Here is a 17896-nt window from a genome sequence, read left to right on the forward strand (position 1 = left end):
ATCAACATGCGACAACAAGCTTGAGAGACAGAATGGGAATTTCCCCCTCCTGGCCAATTTGGCTGCCGAATTGCAGTCTCCTTCGGGCCAACGCCTCCATGCTTGAGAGGAGAGGGGGGGAGTCAGTGGGACAGGGGAAGGAAGGGGGGGGGGGGGGAAGTTTGGATAGCCGCCCTCTGACTGCAGAAATGCCAGATTCCCTCCTGGGACCTGGAGATGCTTAGGCAGCTGAGGTGCTGATGGGAGGTGGTGGGATGCTGAGATCCGTACAAACTATGACAAGATTCTACATCGATGTGATGGATGACATGAGAGGATTCCACATCACACCCAGGATGAGGCTCTGCACAGACTGCCGAAGCTGTTTATAACATGAACGTTGCTGCAGTTCTTGAACTATTGAATATGCTGCATATGTTATGTCTTCTCTGGCCCTCACTGGCTAAGTTGTACATTTCAAGTGAGGGAATCCTGTAGAATCTGGACTGGCCTTTTACAGCAGTTGTGGCTCTCTTCAACTTACATTTACATTTATGCATTTAGCAGACGCTTTTATCCAAAGCGACTTCCAAAAGAGAGTTTTACAAAAGAGCATAGGTGACTGATCATAACAACGAGATAGCCCCTAACATTGCGAGCAGCCAAAACATGAAACATACATGGTGGAAAACCATATAAGTGCCAAAGGGAAGAACCATAAGAGCATGCAGTTAAACAAGTTACAATTGAACAACATGAAACTCCCCACAAGAGTGCAAGAGTGTACCTGTAGAAAAAACAATCAACAGTAAAACAGTAAAATATTTCACAGCGAGTACAAGAATTTGAAACCGTTACAACTAACCAACAAGAGCAACAAGTCTCTCAATGCGTAATTGTGATCCTGGAGGAAACTAACATCAGGTCCAGCCAAGCATTCCTAAGTGCCGTTGTACTCCCGGAACAAGTGCGTCTTGAGCCTTTTCTTGAAGGTGGGGAGACAGTCAGTGTCCCTGATGGAGGTGGGGAGACAGTCAGTGTCCCTGATGGAGGTGGGGAGACCGTCAGTGTCCCTGATGGAGGTGGGGAGACAGTCAGTGTCCCTGATGGAGGTGGGGAGACAGTCAGTGTCCCTGATGGAGGTGGGGAGACAGTCAGTGTCCCTGATGGAGGTGGGGAGACCGTCAGTGTCCCTGATGGAGGTGGGGAGACAGTCAGTGTCCCTGATGGAGGTGGGGAGTTTATTCCACCATTGGGGTGCCAGACAACTGCTGTCAGCTTCCTCACTTTGATTCTGGCTTTCTCATGATCAGGTGCCATCCCTTTAAAATGAATGTTTTTCTCCCTATAAAAGAAAACGGTTTCATTCATGAGCAGACAAGTGAATTATGAATCCAAATTTGGTTCCACTATCATTCTTGGGCTCAATTAATTCAGCAAATAACATAAGCACTGTAAGATTCATGCAACTAATTATAAGGGATAGAGATGAAAAGGCACATCACCATTTCCCATGCAGATCTAATCTGATTCACCTCACAAAAATCTCACAAAAAAAGGAAGACAAATCTCCCTAAGGAGTTCATACAAATACCCTGAAGACTGAAACAAACAGATGCATTATAGTAGCATCTCTCCCTGCCTAATTACGCATCACTCAAACACGCATGTTCAAGTATTTTCTTCATTTTAAGATTTTAAGGTAAGTTGAATGTGGTGTGATGGTCTGTTCGTGTGAACCCTGGTCATGTTGTCTGACATCACACACGAGAGATCAGGATGGTTGAGTCTTGTTCAAGAATCTGCATCAGAGAGGTCAAGTCAGGAGAAAAGGCAACAGAAAAGATTAAAACGATACAAACCCATTTCCCAGCATTGCCTGTACGAAATGAGCCCTTGAATCCTCTTACCACAGTTATGGTTAGCATCCATCTCGCTGCCTTACTGCAGTCTGTCAACTTGTCCAATAGGGGGGACCAGGCCCTTGAAATACAACTTTAATTTTTGCCACAGATTTATCTTTAAAGTTCTACTTCCTCAATTTATGGATCCAGCCTAGGTTACCTAACGTGATTTGGATTGGTAAGCCGGGAGAGAATCTTTGCAGATGTGACTGTATATGTAAAGTTACAGTATAGTTTTTCTCTTCATATCTAGCTGTGGGGATAGTGCGTTGAAGGGATTTGTTTGTTAGGGTGTATTGTTTGACTTGGTAATGTAAAGTTTTGCTTGTGTTTTAGCTTTCCTCATTATCTCTGTAAATGTGTTCTCTGTGTGGTAATTATAATGGATTCTCTGGTGGAGGGGCTGCAGATTGAAAGCCAGGAGAGCAACAAGTTGGGGTATTTCCCCACGGATCCGCCAGACAAAGCAGCGAAGCAGATGCAACAAAGAACACAAAACTGTTCTCTTCCTGTTATCTGGAGAGTGACATGACTTTGTTGTTAACTGAGTAATTTGCATGTATCTATTAGCGCGTGATGGTACTGGTGACGTGCCATTGAAAACATTGCAAATGGAAAAACATTGCAAATAAGGTTGGCATTGACGGTCTCTGGGCCAACCAACAATGGGCTAATTGCCATATCACAAAGTCACTTCAGCAGTCATTGTGATGAGAACACTGATTGTGCTCAGATGCAGATGTGGAGAAGAACGAAGAGATGCTAATGAATGAAACTAATCCATTTTAGATCGCAAATTGTACATTATTATTATTGTTATTATTATTATCATCGTTACTACGACGAAACAGAAATCTAAAATGTGACATTTTAATCTGGCTGACATAATTGATTGCCAGCATGGTACAGTAGGACCATGATTGGAAAACTCGGCGACACCACAAAGCTCCAATGCGGGGTGGACATTTGTAGACGTGATCATTTCCCCGACTGTATCATTTCATTTCCCTCGCTCTAGCCTACCACCCAGTGAGAAGAATCATGTGAGCACAGTTGGCTGTGGTTTATAGCCAGATGTTTGTTAAAACAGTGTTTTTCTTGGGCTGGATTGTTACGGAGGAAACACTTGCTCACTTCATTGCACTGGAATTGCTTTTCTCCACCACCTGTGTATAGACTACTGCATAGTTTCCCTAAAACAGACAGTTTATTTGTGTGCCGTGTCTCCCAAGTTACAACCCCAGCCACAAGATTGAAGCAATACACCAGTTATAAAACACTATGCAGTAAATCTAAGAATACTCTTTTTTTTTTAATAACATTTCTCTCCTGCATAATTGCCTCTGACTCAAGAGGTAGGACTAGTGACGTATTGTTACCACAGCAAGGAGCCAGCTGAAAGGCTCGCGGCAATGAACGTTAATTGCTGTAAAAGCATTCAAACATTCACCACAGGCGTATACCTTAATCACCTTCGTTCTGTTGGCCCAGTTCTCATTTTACAATTTATAAAACGATATATTCTGGCGCCTCCTAACCACCGTCTGTGATTAGCCTGCTGTAAACAGCTGATCTCCCCTGGTGGAGGCAGGCTCATTAAAGGAGTTTTCTTTCCTTACAAGCTTTTCACGAACTCGGGACATAAAAACTGTATTTCCAGTTCCCAAACTTAAACACGGTTTCCATGAGCAAAAAGCAACAAAAAAGGTGGTTGTTGCCAGTAGTGACCTGTAGCCATAAATAGGCCTGCTTCTGCAAAAGACCGAACAAGCCAGTTATGGTCAGCGCCAAGGAGCTGACCATAACTAGGTTTGGCGAACTTTAATGCCCCACTGAGGCTTACCACAGAAACACACAGACACCATCTTTAAACAGCCTTGATGCTTAATGATCTGCTTAATAGTCAATTTAATGGGGCAAACATTACCAAAACAAAATCCAAGATGGCGCGATTCAGAAAGCCCTTTTCTGGGCGAACTGCGTAACTTTCCCATCAGCAGCCACAGTGACATCAGAGACTTCGCTGTTTCCAGTCCTATAATACTATCAAAGGCCCGAATACACGGTTGGAGTTTGGTTGTTATCATGAACAGAATCACAGCGCGTCGCATACTCATCCTGCATATCCAGCTGTCTCGCCGCTCCGCCTTCTAGGAGGAGCAGCATAATCCCGTCTGCTCCTCTAGCCACATTCCAGTCCTGTGTCCCCCAGGCGGGGGGATGTGTGTCTCCGCATCTGGCAACCCTGCAGAGGGGCATTGCATCTGGTGCAGCGCTCTGTAAACACGTTCTTCAGAGACGGCAGCACGGGGAAAATAGTCCCGGTGATTACTCGGCTGGCTGGCAGCCCAGCCTCACTCACCCCGTCCGGGACAGCTGCTCCACGGAGGATGCAACGCCTTGATTTGCGGCTAAATGAACGCAACGCAGGGTTTCCACTTAACGTCCAGACGGAGGAGAGAGCCGTCTGAGAGGTAGCGTACACCTGCCCCCTCTCCCAGGCCATCAGCACTCATTCCACTGATTGGTATCTTTCACTGCCAATAGTCGTCTTCAGAAAGAAAAAAGAGGGTCATCATTAGTAGCCTACTGATAATCATGTTTTGACGCTTTTGTCCAAGATAACATATAAAGGGAGATCTGAACTTCATCAGCAGTCAACTGCTCTACCACTGAGCTACACCCATCCAGCTAAGAAAACCAAACAAATCCATAGTACAGTAACACAAAATACTCTTCTAACACATTATTTCTGGCGTGAACATGGACTCTCCCTCAAATCATGCCATCCTTGAAGGCATGATTGGCCCAGCATATCCCACCTCTCTGCAGACAGGTGGGATATGGTTAGCAGTGGAGGGATGGGGCTCTATCTGAGTGTCATCGCAGCGGGCTCGGGTTGACAGGACAGTGGCTGCGTCGCCGTCGGTGATGTGTGTCTGTGTGTCACACGGCCCTGGTGTCATGCCCCACTGATGACAGGCTACGCTGCATGACGATAGGGAGAGTTCAGGGCGACAGGGTGCCGCCTCCATCCTATCACAGTCTCAGTGCTGCTGCTGCTGCTGGACGTCTCTCTCTGCTGCCTGGGGTGCAGCGGCTGATACAGAGGGGCTGGAGGGTTGGGTCACACGGGGGTTTACATAACGGATATCGACTGTTCTGGCAGTTTTGTCTGTTTACATGTCAATGTGGGCAAACGTATATCAGGTCTTGGTGAGGGGAAAGAAAGAGAGAGAGAGGCAGAATGAGAAACAGAGAGAGAGAGACCGAAACAGGGATTGAGATAAAGGAGAAAGAGAGAGAATCTGAAAGAGCGGTGACACCACTGGTGTGTGATGACGGGTATTGGAGTCTGCCACAAAGCAAAGCCCACATGGAGTCCTGGTTCCATCAGCCATCCCCACAGCAGACAGAGACCAGAGGCATTAGCGATGCCAGGCACGGGAAACATGATGAAGGTGTTCGCCTGGAAATGGAGAAATGGAGAGAGGGGGGAGGCGGATCCGAAACTCTACACCAGGGGAGAGAATGAAGGGGGAGTAAGGAGAAAGGGGGAGGCCGAGGAGTGGCGATGGGGAGGGCAGTCCCACTGCTTGGCCTGTGGATGATAAAAGGCTGACAGTAGATAATGAAGGCTCTGCCAGGACCTGGCTCTGGTCTGGAGTTATGTATTCTCCTGGCATATTTTATTAACGGAGGATCCAGTGGGGGAGACGATTAACGTAATGTATCAGGGCTCCACAAGTTAGAGGCCGTTGCAGAATTCGCGTGGCAGTTTAAAACGGAGTGTACGGGGGTGGGGTGAGGGGGAGGATGGGCGGTGTGTGCACAACATGGCTGCTCTGTCTTGGATGGTTGAGGCTCAGGCCTGGTTAATCACCTCGGATCACTTCCTCCTCCGGGCTGGCCGCGGACAAGGCTCTCCTTGGCTTCAGACGAGCGTACGCAGACATCATCAACACGACTCTGACAGAGTTTGATGTCCTTCTGGGTGGAAATATCTCGCTCGGGGTTTGAATCTCCTGGGAGAGGCTGCCTGCTTGTTTTCTCCTCACACTCGAGGTGACACCAGACGATATAGACTGAACTAATAATACACACTTGAGCTGCAGGCAAAAATAAAAAGACAATTTACATTTATTAGCATCTGTCTCCCTCTCTACCATCAGTCTTCACAGCCTGACGTGTCTGTGTGATGCCCTTTCAGAGGGGCGCTATGTTGTCTACCTGTGTTCCTCCCTTTCATTTGCCAAATGTTTGTTAATGTGGATGTGCCCACCTGCCCTGCAGTGCTGCGCAGACTCATGTACAGCTGCATGTGCAGACTTACAACCTCTATGAACAGTATCATCCTGATACTGACAAATCCGGCACTAAGTTCAGTGCGATGCTTTTCTAATATGTGGACTCACTGGCGTCTGAGCCTCCTCAGAAAATTATGTACATCGTGATTTTTATTATATGTTTGTCTGTATGTTATTTTGTAATCTATGGACCTAGTAAGTGTCCGAAAAAGTTTATGATGATGATTTAAGAACTAAGTTGAAGTATTGTACAACGGCACATTTACAACTTCAGCCTGGAAGTCAGACTCTTGTGTTTCATCACCCCCAAACGAGCCGGGATGTTATGGATGATGTCACGATGACGAAAAGTTTTAGTTTCGCTGGTAAATTAAGTGCTGAGAACTTGAAATTAAGGAGCAACTGTTTCTTTGATGTGACTTCAATGGGATTAACCCTGGTAGGTTCAGTTTCACTAGCTTGTGAACTCAACTCTTAAAAGCATTGATTCTATGTATACAATTGAAATATCAATGTATCTTAATTTAAATGTTACATATTCTCATTACTTAAGTTTATGTGAATAGATGTATATCACATGTGCCAATAGGGTGGAAAGATTGCTTGTCTGCCTATTGCTGTGGTTATTTCAGTTATAATGATTTGATGTGGTGTTTTTGTTGTATTAAAACCCTTGTGTTATCTTCGGGTCATTCTGACCCATCAGTCATTGTGACCCACCGTCGTATTACGACAACTTTACCGCATACAAAAACAAAGTGAAGCATTTTCTTTTAACCGTTGGTCTGTCTCATACCCCCCACATTGCAAAGGTAAAAAAAATAATATGTTTTTGTATTTGGTAGAATTAAGTAAACACAACGATGGTTCGCTATGAACCTTTGGGTCATGTGACCCGAAGGCAGCAAAAGGGTTAATGTTATTTATGCCATTGTAGTGAAGTGCTGTTTGGCGACAACACGGACTGGGGTGTGAACTACCCACCTGACAGTGGTGATGCTGCCCATCACTCCAGTGACTCCCTTGGTTGGCGATAGGCATACAACAATTGGCTAGCTTTCCACACTACTGGCACCAGTGACATGTACCTGTTTGTTTGTCTCATGCAAAACTGTATACAGCAACACAAACAAGATCCAGGTTTAGAGAGTATAGGCTTTATTGTTGGGTAAAATGACAAGCGTGTTTTCTCTACATAAATAACCACACAAAAGGAACATACGGAACATGGCTATGTGGAAGTGACATCACAATGTACTTGGTCAAGGATAAGGGGACGCAGTTGTGGTTTCCTGTAAAGGAGGGTGCCTATTTACTCAAAACAATAACAGAGCCCTCAGAAAGTGTATGAAAGCAACAATGGTGATGAACTCACTGCCTGCTTCTATGTACAGAACACAAATCTCAGTTTATCTGGACGGTCCTATGGGTTTGAAAACGAGAGGAGATAGAGGAAATGTCCTCGATAAAACTAGAGAAGTGTTTATCTGAACTGGGAAATCTTTACATGGCCCTGTGCATAAATTACATGAAAGGTCAGAAACAAGCTTAAGAAAAAAATAAATAACAATTTAACAGTTTTCCTCATTAAACACAATATTAGAGTGCTAGGGTGAAAATGCATAGAATGTGTCAATCTAGGAGTCAGTCTGATGTCTATGCCAGGCATGCTTGCCAGATATTTTGGGTACAACTAATGGATCCAACTAGGCTCCACCTCAAAGCATTTGAAAACAACTGTGATTTACAGCTCATAGACCAAGACCCCCTCTACCCAATACGACCTAGGTTCAACTCCCCCCTACGCTCTACCACCGCAAGAAATCCACACCCCAATATGTGAATCGATCATTACTTCACATTAAAACATCCATTTTCAACACAGTCAAAAATAACTGACAGTTTCTCATGTTTTCTACTGGATTTACTAGCACACTACGCATTTTTGGGCGAGGATTTTGGAATTGGAATGAATTTTGCTAAACACACTGACCTATTGACTTAAAGCTGTGGTGAACTAAAAATATTTATTTTACAATATTAAGCCGGAGCACTTTAACTAACTTGTCGTTGACTTTGATTGTTGGACAGAAATCACATTCAAATCATTCTCTGCTCATTACGCCTCAAAGATCAAAGTTTACAGAGTGCACAATCATAAAAGACGACTCAATCTCTCAATCTTCACTTCAAAAGGGACGGGATCTCAGCAAGGGCTCTTTTTAATTAGCCTGAAACGGCTCGACGTCGGACTGAGATAAAGAAGAGAAAAAATTGATTCTTTTTGGAGCATCTCTCACCATGAGGGAGGGTCAAAAGAGGAGGTATAAGCTGCAGTCGCAATGGGAATAATTACTCTAATTCCTCTTATGGAGTATGTTTTCCTTCAAGGCACAGGGAGGAGTGGGAATGAGGAGACCAAACAGACAGGCCAGACATCGTTTTACCTTCAGTTACTGGACCGTCATTTCAGTTCAACTTTGCGTGAGCAAGAGATTTGCATGTGTTAATATATGCTGCATATATGGCATAATTTGATCAAATGATTAGATTTTGTATTCTCTCGCGGATATTAGGGAACACCTTCGTGTCGACTATGTTTGAACCACCCATTTTGACTTGCAGACAACTACGACAGAGCCCTCCTCTACAAGGTTACACATCCAATGCTATTTCAACGGTCAATTTGGTCAAAAAAGTTTAAGAATTTGCTTTTGATCGTTATACACCCAATGCGATTATCAACGGTCAATTTGGTTTAAGAATGTTTAGATCGTCGCACCCCGTAAATGACACACCCGCAACCAAATCCAGTGCAACTGTACCTCAGATAACACAACACCGGTCGGCGTAGCCTCCTATGACTCGCCCACCCACACCACCACGTTGCCCTTGACAACGTCGGTAATCTCGCAGTTGAGCTTGTTGAGGCGTCCGTCCAGGATGAAGAGAGACTCCCTGGAAGGGGTCATGAGGTACTGTCCGAAGAGCCCGCTTCCCTCCACGACCCTGTTCCTGCTGCTCCAGGGCCAGTCGGAGGGCTTGGTGGCCTCCTTCAGGCTCTTGATCATCTTCACCTTCCCAGAGCTCAGCTCCACGAACAGGGCGTCCGTCTGCCGTCCGGAGCTGCCGAACACGTTGTACTGGTGCGCCTCGGTGAAGGAGGGCTGGAAGGCCAGGTGGGACAGGTGCAGGTTGGTGTGGATGTCGAAGGGGTCCTGGATCTCCCCGCGCTCCGTGATGGTCTGGATCCTCATCAGGCCGTCCCGGTCGTCCACGGTTACCACGTGGCGACCGTCCGGGGACACGTAGGGGGTTCCGGTGACGTCCCGGTTCTGCCCGATGACGGCGTCGGTCACGCCGTCCACGATGAGCTGCGGCTGCGTGGCGCCGGTGGAGTCGGGACGGCAGTTGACGAAGTAGTACCCCCCCAGGTGACTGTAGGCCAGGGAGCGTGGCACGCAGTTAAACTGCCGCAGGCTGATGTTCCTCACGTACGACATGGTCTCCAGGTCGATCTTGTGGAGGGCGGGTTCGTTTCTGTGGAGGATGATCCCAAACCTGCGAAGCATCAGAACAGGCAGGTTAACATCCTGTACCTGTACAAGCACGGTACTGTGTTGTGACATCTCTGCTGGAGAGGCTAAATACGGCCAGTTTCTTCCTGGTAGTGGATCATGAAAAACCGAGCAAAAACCCACCATCATGACTTGAACTAGTTGCTATCGTGCTTCCTTTATGGTATTGTAACCTGAATATGCTGTGAGTCTGTCACCTGTAATATGTAAATTGAATGACCCGAAGATAACACAAGGGTTAGGATTGGTTGGAAGACACAGTGGAGCACTTTCAGCGACCATTTTGTTCCCTTCTGAGTGATCCCACAGCGAAGGAGTTAAATCAAGCCCCTCACACTTTCTGTCCCTCTAATAGATTTCTATAGAACATGAATCATTAAAAAATACTCTATTACACCTAAAAAATCCAAATGGTCTGATAATGACACATTAAAATTCACTGTAAAGAGTCTGGGCGGAGGAGAGAAGATTCTGAGAAAGGGGCAGACAAGCTTCAATTAAATCTGAATGTCTGATCAATCCTGACATGCACTTCAATCTCCGCGTCATCCATCTTCTTTTATGCAATTTTACCTCCTCAATCTGCTTGTGTGAACAGAAAATGGCTGTTTGAGAGTGATGGAGCACATTATCAGGCCTGCGAAGAAAAGCATTGATCCAGAGATTGTCTCGTTCAGAGGGGTTTCAACATGGGGCCTGGTCATCAAAGGAAGAATGACGGACACAGACTGAGGTAGAATTAGAGACCGCATGCTAGGAGGCACAGCAGTGGCTAAATGTATAAAAGGGTCTACTTTTATATAACATTAATACGTATCCCTTTTATTTTAGATATTTATTGTGTATATCCCATTATACTATACACTGTGAAATGATTTTTTTACAGTATTTGTGTAGTAAAGAAAATACAAAATTACAGTTTTACAATTAAATAATAATTACAATTAAAGTCTACAAAAAATACTTTCAAAACAAAAGCCAGCCATCTTTTGATCCCAGCACTGTTTGGAAACAGAGCTCACTAAGTGAACTTCATTCAGTCTCCAAGAGCGAGAGAGCATATTGAGTCTGAACAGTAATGTGTTCACTCTGCAGGCTCATACTAAGCGACACACAGGGAGGGGGGATTTGACCCGTGGACTGCCACTAAGCTGCACCCCTTCTGAGAACAACACTCCAGGCTCGGGGAGAGAACTGCAGAATGGGAACGCGGTCCAATTACATACTGTGTTCAAAAGTGTATTATCAGACTGGATGCCACTGACTGAATGCTCTCTTACTATAATGTAACATCAGGGAACTCGATTGCAAATGAAAACGTTCCGCAAATAACCATCTGTAGGCTGGGGGGGGAGCTTTCATAGAAGTAGTTGAACGTAGAACGCTATCATCTGCGCGTGCAGGTGATTTTTTTGTTTGTGTTGCTGTTACGTAACCCAGATTACAGTGTGGGTACCATTATTTGTGAACTACTGCAATTCCCCCCCCCCCCTGCTTAATCCCCTCCAAGTCTTACTAGACATCAGGAGGGCTCGACTGACGTGCAGATGCCAAATAAAGACTTGGCCAAGTTAGCAGTGTTGGTCCTACACGTTGTTGCAATACGATGGTGGGTCACAATGACTGATGGGTCAGAATGACAAGAAGATAACACAAGGGTTAAGAACGTTTTCCATTCACTATGCTGGACACGGTCACTGGACACCAGAGATGTTTTCAAGTCTTTGAGGTCCAAATGAAGTCTTTGTCTGTTTTTTACAATTAGGAATTCAGGAAGAAAAAAATAAATAAAATAATAATAATAATATATATATATTTATATATATATATGGTACACACATACAGTACTGTGCAAATGTTTTAGTCACCCAAGATTTCTTACACAAATATAATCTTCTATTTTTTATTTAATGTTTCTGCTTCTGTATCAATGTACATTGTACAAAGCACAATGTTGAGAACATTTGTATGTAGTCTTTTCATTTCAGTGTGTCTGAAAGCATTTTTGCTTTATTTTTTTAATTGTTATCATTTGTGCCTAAGACTTCAGCTTTGATACTGTATATATATATGAAGTTATATTTCACGTCTTAGAGGTACAGTCCAAGTTAAGTGTCATGTTCCCTTTTGGCTCAACAAACCGAACTGCACCTGAAACACTTTCATTACAGAACGGTGAAATGCTGAACGGCCGTGCAGCCGTTTGGTATTCAGACAGGTATTCAAAGGGATGGCTTTCACAGAACAAACAAAGCCATGCCCTGACATAACCACAGTTCACTAGTCCTTCGCTGGAGTTCCGGACTCATCTAATACGACTCCTTTAGCATTTATTCAGAATCACATAAACCTAACGTGTCACTTTTTTTTCTTTCATTTAATACAAATTATATCCTTTTGCTTTTGGAGCAAACGATTTATATCGTAAAGTAAATACCATCTCCAGAGAGTCCACTTAGTGTAACCTTTACGGTAATAGGCTACAGAGAGAGAAAGGCTTTTGCAAAATGAATAAGTCTTATTTTTTTCCATCTGGCATTACAGATTTTTAGCATGGCGCCACGAACGAACGCTAGCAGGCGGTGGCGCTGGGACGTTCTACATCTGAAGTCTTCCTCTCAGAACTGACTCACTCACAGAATAACAGATTACTCTATTTGTTTCCTACCCTCACATCTGAAAACACATTCAGATATTCTTTTAAGACGTTGTGTCTTTGTAGGAAACTTTCTGAGCGTGTTGGTGGACCTCCTCACAGCTGGGTTAGTAAACACACTCGCCAGAAGGCGCTCTTCCACGGGGTCCACCCTCCTGCCTCTCCCTCGCTCTTCCACGGGGTCCACCCTCCCGCCTCTCCCTCGCTCTTCCACGGGGTCCACCCTCCCGCCTCTCCCTCGCTCTTCCACGGGGTCAACCCTCCTGCCTCTCCCTCGCTCTTCCACGGGGTCCACCCTCCCGCCTCTCCCTCGCTCTTCCACGGGGTCCACTCTCCCGCCTCTCCCTCGCTCTTCCACGGGGTCCACCCTCCCTCCTCTCCCTTGCTCTTCCACGGGGTCCACCCTCCCGCCTCTCCCTCGCTCTTCCACGGGGTCCACCCTCCCGCCTCTCCCTCGCTCTTCCACGGGGTCCACCCTCCCGCCTCTCCCTCGCTCTTCCACGGGGTCCACCCTCCCGCCTCTCCCTCGCTCTTCCACGGGGTCCACCCTCCCGCCTCTCCCTCGCTCTTCCACGGGGTCCACCCTCCCGCCTCTCCCTCGCTCTTCCACGGGGTCCACCCTCCCGCCTCTCCCTCGCTCTTTCACGGGGTCCACCCTCCCGCCTCTCCCTCGCTCTTCCACGGGGTCCACCCTCCCGCCTCTCCCTCGCTCTTCCACGGGGTCCACCCTCCCTCCTCTCCCTCGCTCTTCCACAGGGTCCACCCTCTCGCCTCTCCCTTGCTCTTCCACAGGGTCCACCTTCCTGTCTCTCCCTCGCTCTTACCCCCCCCCCCCCCCTTTGTTATATTAGCTAAACAAGTTTCTATGAGAGACCTACAGTCACCTCCGGAATTATTGGCACCTCTGGCAGACGAAAAAAAAAGTGTTACAAGTGGTACAAAAAGTCACCTTTTTGTATTTAATCTTAAAGTCACATTGGAATAAATGAGAACTATCCAGCATCCAATTTAATTTGAGTAAAAAAAATCTGTCATCGAGAAATTATTATTCCTAATAATGACTTTTCACTCATTTTTGCCAGGGGTGCCGATAACTTCGGAGTTGACTGTATACGTACAAAACGCCCCATGGTGGAAACCACCTTTGTCTGCGTAAGGATCCGCCCCCCTCTGAACGGCCGAGCGATGGGAGGAGCCTCTGCACGCCAGCGGCTCCTGACACGCCAGGAGTGCACAGGGCCACATCGCTCCGCTCTGCATACGACAAGCCGGCTTCCGCAGACGGCCTGCCCTGCGCTGGCGGGGGCTGGCCAGCCAGCGGGGCAGAGGCAGGCGGGGCGAGGGGGAGGGGGGGGCACCTGAGTTAAACGCCCGTCTTTAGACTCTCACACAGGCCCTTCATGTTCACCCTCCAGACGAGCACCAGAACACTCCTCGCCCAAACACACACACACACACACACAGTGACACACACACACACACACACTGACATACCTGATGTGATTAATGATGAGGCTGGCGGCAGGGATGAAGAAATCATCCACCCTATCAAAGCGTCTGCCGAGCGGCTGGGTGTGGATGGTGTGGTGGGACACACTCCCGCTAGCCTGATTGATCACCTAGCACACACACCAGGAGAGGAGGAGGGTATTTAACATGGAGACACATGAATTATTCATCATGTTTGCCTGTACCGGCCCTGACTCTAAATCGCAGTGGGAGGAGAGATGTGTTTGTGTGTTGGTGTATGTGTAGTCTTAGCTGTGTGGGTGTGCTAGCTTGTTGCTGCATGTGTTTGTGTGTGTAGTGTCAGTCGTGTGTGTGTGTGTGTGTGGTGTGTGCCTACTCGGTTGTTGGTGTGTTTGTGTGTGTAGTGTCAGTCGTGTGTGTGTGTGTGTGTGCATGCTGGGTAGCCTTAATTATGCCACAGCACACTGAAGAGGCTGGCACCCCAGAAGCCAGCAGCTCTGGCTAATTTCCTCGCATCAAACCACTTAGTGATGCCACATATTGTAACAGAACAGTTGTTCTATTTCTTACCTAAGAACAAGTGACAAAACAACAAAAGTTTCACAGTAGAGTTTGGAGCATTCACTCTAATAATTATATTTATACATGGTTAATTAATTAATGTTAACGCTAATAAGTTAACAGCCATTTTGAATCTTTGTGTTTTTATTCATTTTCTAAGTCTAGTGATGTGTTTATGTATGTGTATATGTACAGTACATACAGTATGATGTGTAACATGAGCCAAGACAAAATCACCTGTGGACAACAAAGTTGTTCTACTATATAGTGATATCACAAAGTGTCATTTGATTGGCCCATAACATTGTTACATGTAAACTGCTTCTACAGCTGGCCTCCGAAGAACAAACGACAATTTTTATTTGTATTGTATATTTTTTTGTATATTTTTTACATTGGTAAATGTAATTTTTTTAAATAATTTAATAATAATTATTATTATTTAGATACTGTTGTACATTTTCAACATTTTAGATTTTCTACACTTTATATTTAAAACTCTTATGTTTACCGTGTGCATCTTCCTACCACTTGGCAAATAAAGCCAATTCTGATGCTGTGCCAAATATAAAACATGTCACGAGGTTTGGTGTTACCTGCAGAGTAGGAAAGTTCTTGTCTGCGTTGCCCCAGCTCAGCACCCACACCTGGTCGTGGGATTTGTCGTAGTGCAGCTTCACTGGGTAGGGATCTGTGTTCACAGTCTGAAAACACACACCAAGACACAACACAATCAACACTGAACCCACATCACTGCACTTAACACCTTGAGACAAGTTTTAAACTGAAACTTTGGATTCTGTAGCACATTCCAGCGCTGAAACCCTCCACCGTGCTAATGCATTGGATTGATTTGACGGCAAAAAAAAATGTATTTGAAGAAGACAAAAGCCCCATTCAGGTTTTTATGTATGAGGTGTTGCTGGAGTGGTGACAGCAACAATTGCTTTACCACACCAGAGTAATTGCTTTCAATCCATACCCTTTCCTTGACATCTGGCAGCAATATTACATCTAGTCAGAAGAAGGGATGTCATGAGAGACAGGGGGATTGTTTTCTTGAATTATGTCCACTTGAGAGAAGATTGACAGTTATTGAGAACTTGCGGACGGAAACCAAAGTACACACACTTTGTTTTACAAAACAAAGCAATCATCTTTAATTTGAGTCATTAACGCATTCTCAGAAACAAGCCGAATAAACAAAGTAGTTGCTTATTCTATTTTTCGGTCTACTGTAAAATCCTAATGGCATTGTTTCCAAGGTGACCTCAAAGCAAACTGCTTTGGAAAAAGTAGACATCTCCAGAGAGAATTATTCATAAGAGGGAAGACAATTTGTACCCTCCAAGATCTGCAACCTAGTTGTAACCAGTGTGAAAGTTAGTAGTTTGTTACCGAGCCGTTTTTACTGTATGATGGTGGATAAGCGAAAGCAAACACAACTGATCCGCCCAAATCACTTCCTGTTCTTTCAAGACTTGAGTGAGGATCAGGTGGCTAATTACAGAGCGCTAATCAAAGCTAATGAAGCTAAACCTCCAGGTGACCGTATAATGAGCGTGTGACAGTCGCCAGAACTGTCGTCTGGAGCCCTGGGGAATATTCCGAGATGGAATCAGCTTCGCCCGCCCCCTCTCTCCCTCTCTCCCTCTCTCCCTCCCTCTCTCTCTCTCTCTCTCTCTCTCTCTCTCTCTCTCTCTCTCTCTCTCTCTCTCTCTCTCTCTCTCTCTCTCTCTCTCTCTCTCTCTCTCTCTCTCTCTCTCACTGCCCGGCACACACGCCTTCTGTGCCGGGCAATGCTACATATTAAACACACTCCCTCCTGCAGGACAGCAGTGAGGTCACTTTCCAGCGTGATGCAAAACCGTGATTCCCATCAGTGCAGATAAACCTCCGTATTTCTGTCGGACAAGGACGAAAACGCACCTTGATGTGCTCCGAAATAAACAAGTTGATGAAGTGAAAAATAATTACTTTCGTTGCGGAGGGTGCACAATAATTACCTCAGAAACATATTTAGAAAAACTGTCTTCTGCTTGGTATTGGTAGGTTGTCAAGTCAATCTCCAAGCCTTTCTTTCAAATTAACTGTGTTAGAACATTTACATTTAGTCATTTTAGCAGACACTCTAATCCAGAGCGATTTACAGTAAGTACAGGGACATTCCCCCCGAGGCAAGTAGGGTGAAGTGCTCGAACTGCCGGGAATCGAACTGGCAACCTTCTGATTACTAGCCCAATACCCTCACCGCTCAGCCACCTGACTCCCAGCACAAGAACAGGCTTGAGGAGAGAAAAACTGAAATACAACCAGGGAGATCGTTTTCAAGAAGGTTTGCCAAGTTGTTACTGCCTTTTTTATAACACTTCACAGAGGAGCTGTCAACGAAAGGTGATCTTGATTATCCAATTCCAGATGAAATTACCTGGACAGCCTTCTGTGACTGGATGTCAACGATGAGGACCCGGCCCAAGGTTGGCTGTGTGACGTAAATAAACTTGTCCTTGACGTTGACCGCTGATGACCACACACACTTCTGCTCTGTCTCTCCTGCTGACTGTGGGCACACCTCCTCCTGAAAACACACACACAGACAAGCACACACACACACAAGCACACACACACACAAGCACACACACACACAGGCACACACAGACAAGCACACAAGCACACACACACACACAGGCACACACAGACAAGCAAACACACAGACAAGCACACACACACACAGGCACACAGACAAGCACACACACAGACAAGCACACACATACAAGCACACACACACACACAGACAGACGAGCACACACACAGACAAGCACACACACACACACATCCACATGGTTAAACACATAACACACTGTGCACTGTACCCTTTATCTCCATCGTCTCTACGGCCTGTTTTCAACCTTCCGCCTTATCGGCCATCTTGATGTCAGCCTTTCGTGTCTCATCTGCTTCCTGTTACGTCCTGCTAAGTCATGCCGCTGTCAGACCCCTTAACACCAGCACAGCACCAGCACAGCACCAGCACAGCACCAGCACAGCACCAGCACAGCACCAGCATCAGCACCAGCACCAGCACAGCACCAGCACAGCACCAGCACAGCACCAGCACAGCACCAGCACAGCATGTTCCTCTATCCGCACAGATAACATGTCTCATTCCTGAACACTAGGCACTGGGTTAACGCCATGCACTAAGTTAACACTAAACAATAAGCTAGCACTAGGTACTATAGCTAACACTACACACTAAGCTAACAGTAAGCTAGCACTAGGCCCTGGGATAACACTAGGCCCTGGGCGAGCGCTAGGCCCTGGGCGAGCGCTAGGCCCTGGGCGAGCGCTAGGCCCTGGGCGAGCGCTAGGCCCTGGGCGAGCGCTAGGCCCTGGGCGAGCGCTAGGCCCTGGGCGAGCGCTAGGCCCTGGGCGAGCGCT

The 17896-nt window shown here is 46.1% G+C and overlaps 1 protein-coding gene across 1 annotated transcript in view; it reads right to left on the reverse strand.

Annotated features, from left to right (window-relative positions):
• Positions 1-7349: 7349 nt before the first annotated feature.
• Positions 7350-17896, reverse strand: part of fstl5 (follistatin-like 5) — a 90579-nt gene continuing 80032 nt past the window's right edge. The window contains exons 13-16 of the mRNA XM_067247623.1: positions 16884-17033; positions 15052-15159; positions 13919-14043; positions 7350-9751 (exon numbers count right to left, since the gene is read on the reverse strand). Coding sequence (XP_067103724.1) covers positions 9049-9751; positions 13919-14043; positions 15052-15159; positions 16884-17033 — 1086 coding nt within the window. The 3' untranslated portion in view covers positions 7350-9048. The remainder of the gene's footprint in view (positions 9752-13918; positions 14044-15051; positions 15160-16883; positions 17034-17896) is intronic.

The sequence above is a fragment of the Osmerus mordax genome, chromosome 12 (genome assembly GCF_038355195.1).
Source record: "Osmerus mordax isolate fOsmMor3 chromosome 12, fOsmMor3.pri, whole genome shotgun sequence".
Taxonomy (NCBI): Eukaryota; Metazoa; Chordata; class Actinopteri; order Osmeriformes; family Osmeridae; genus Osmerus; species Osmerus mordax.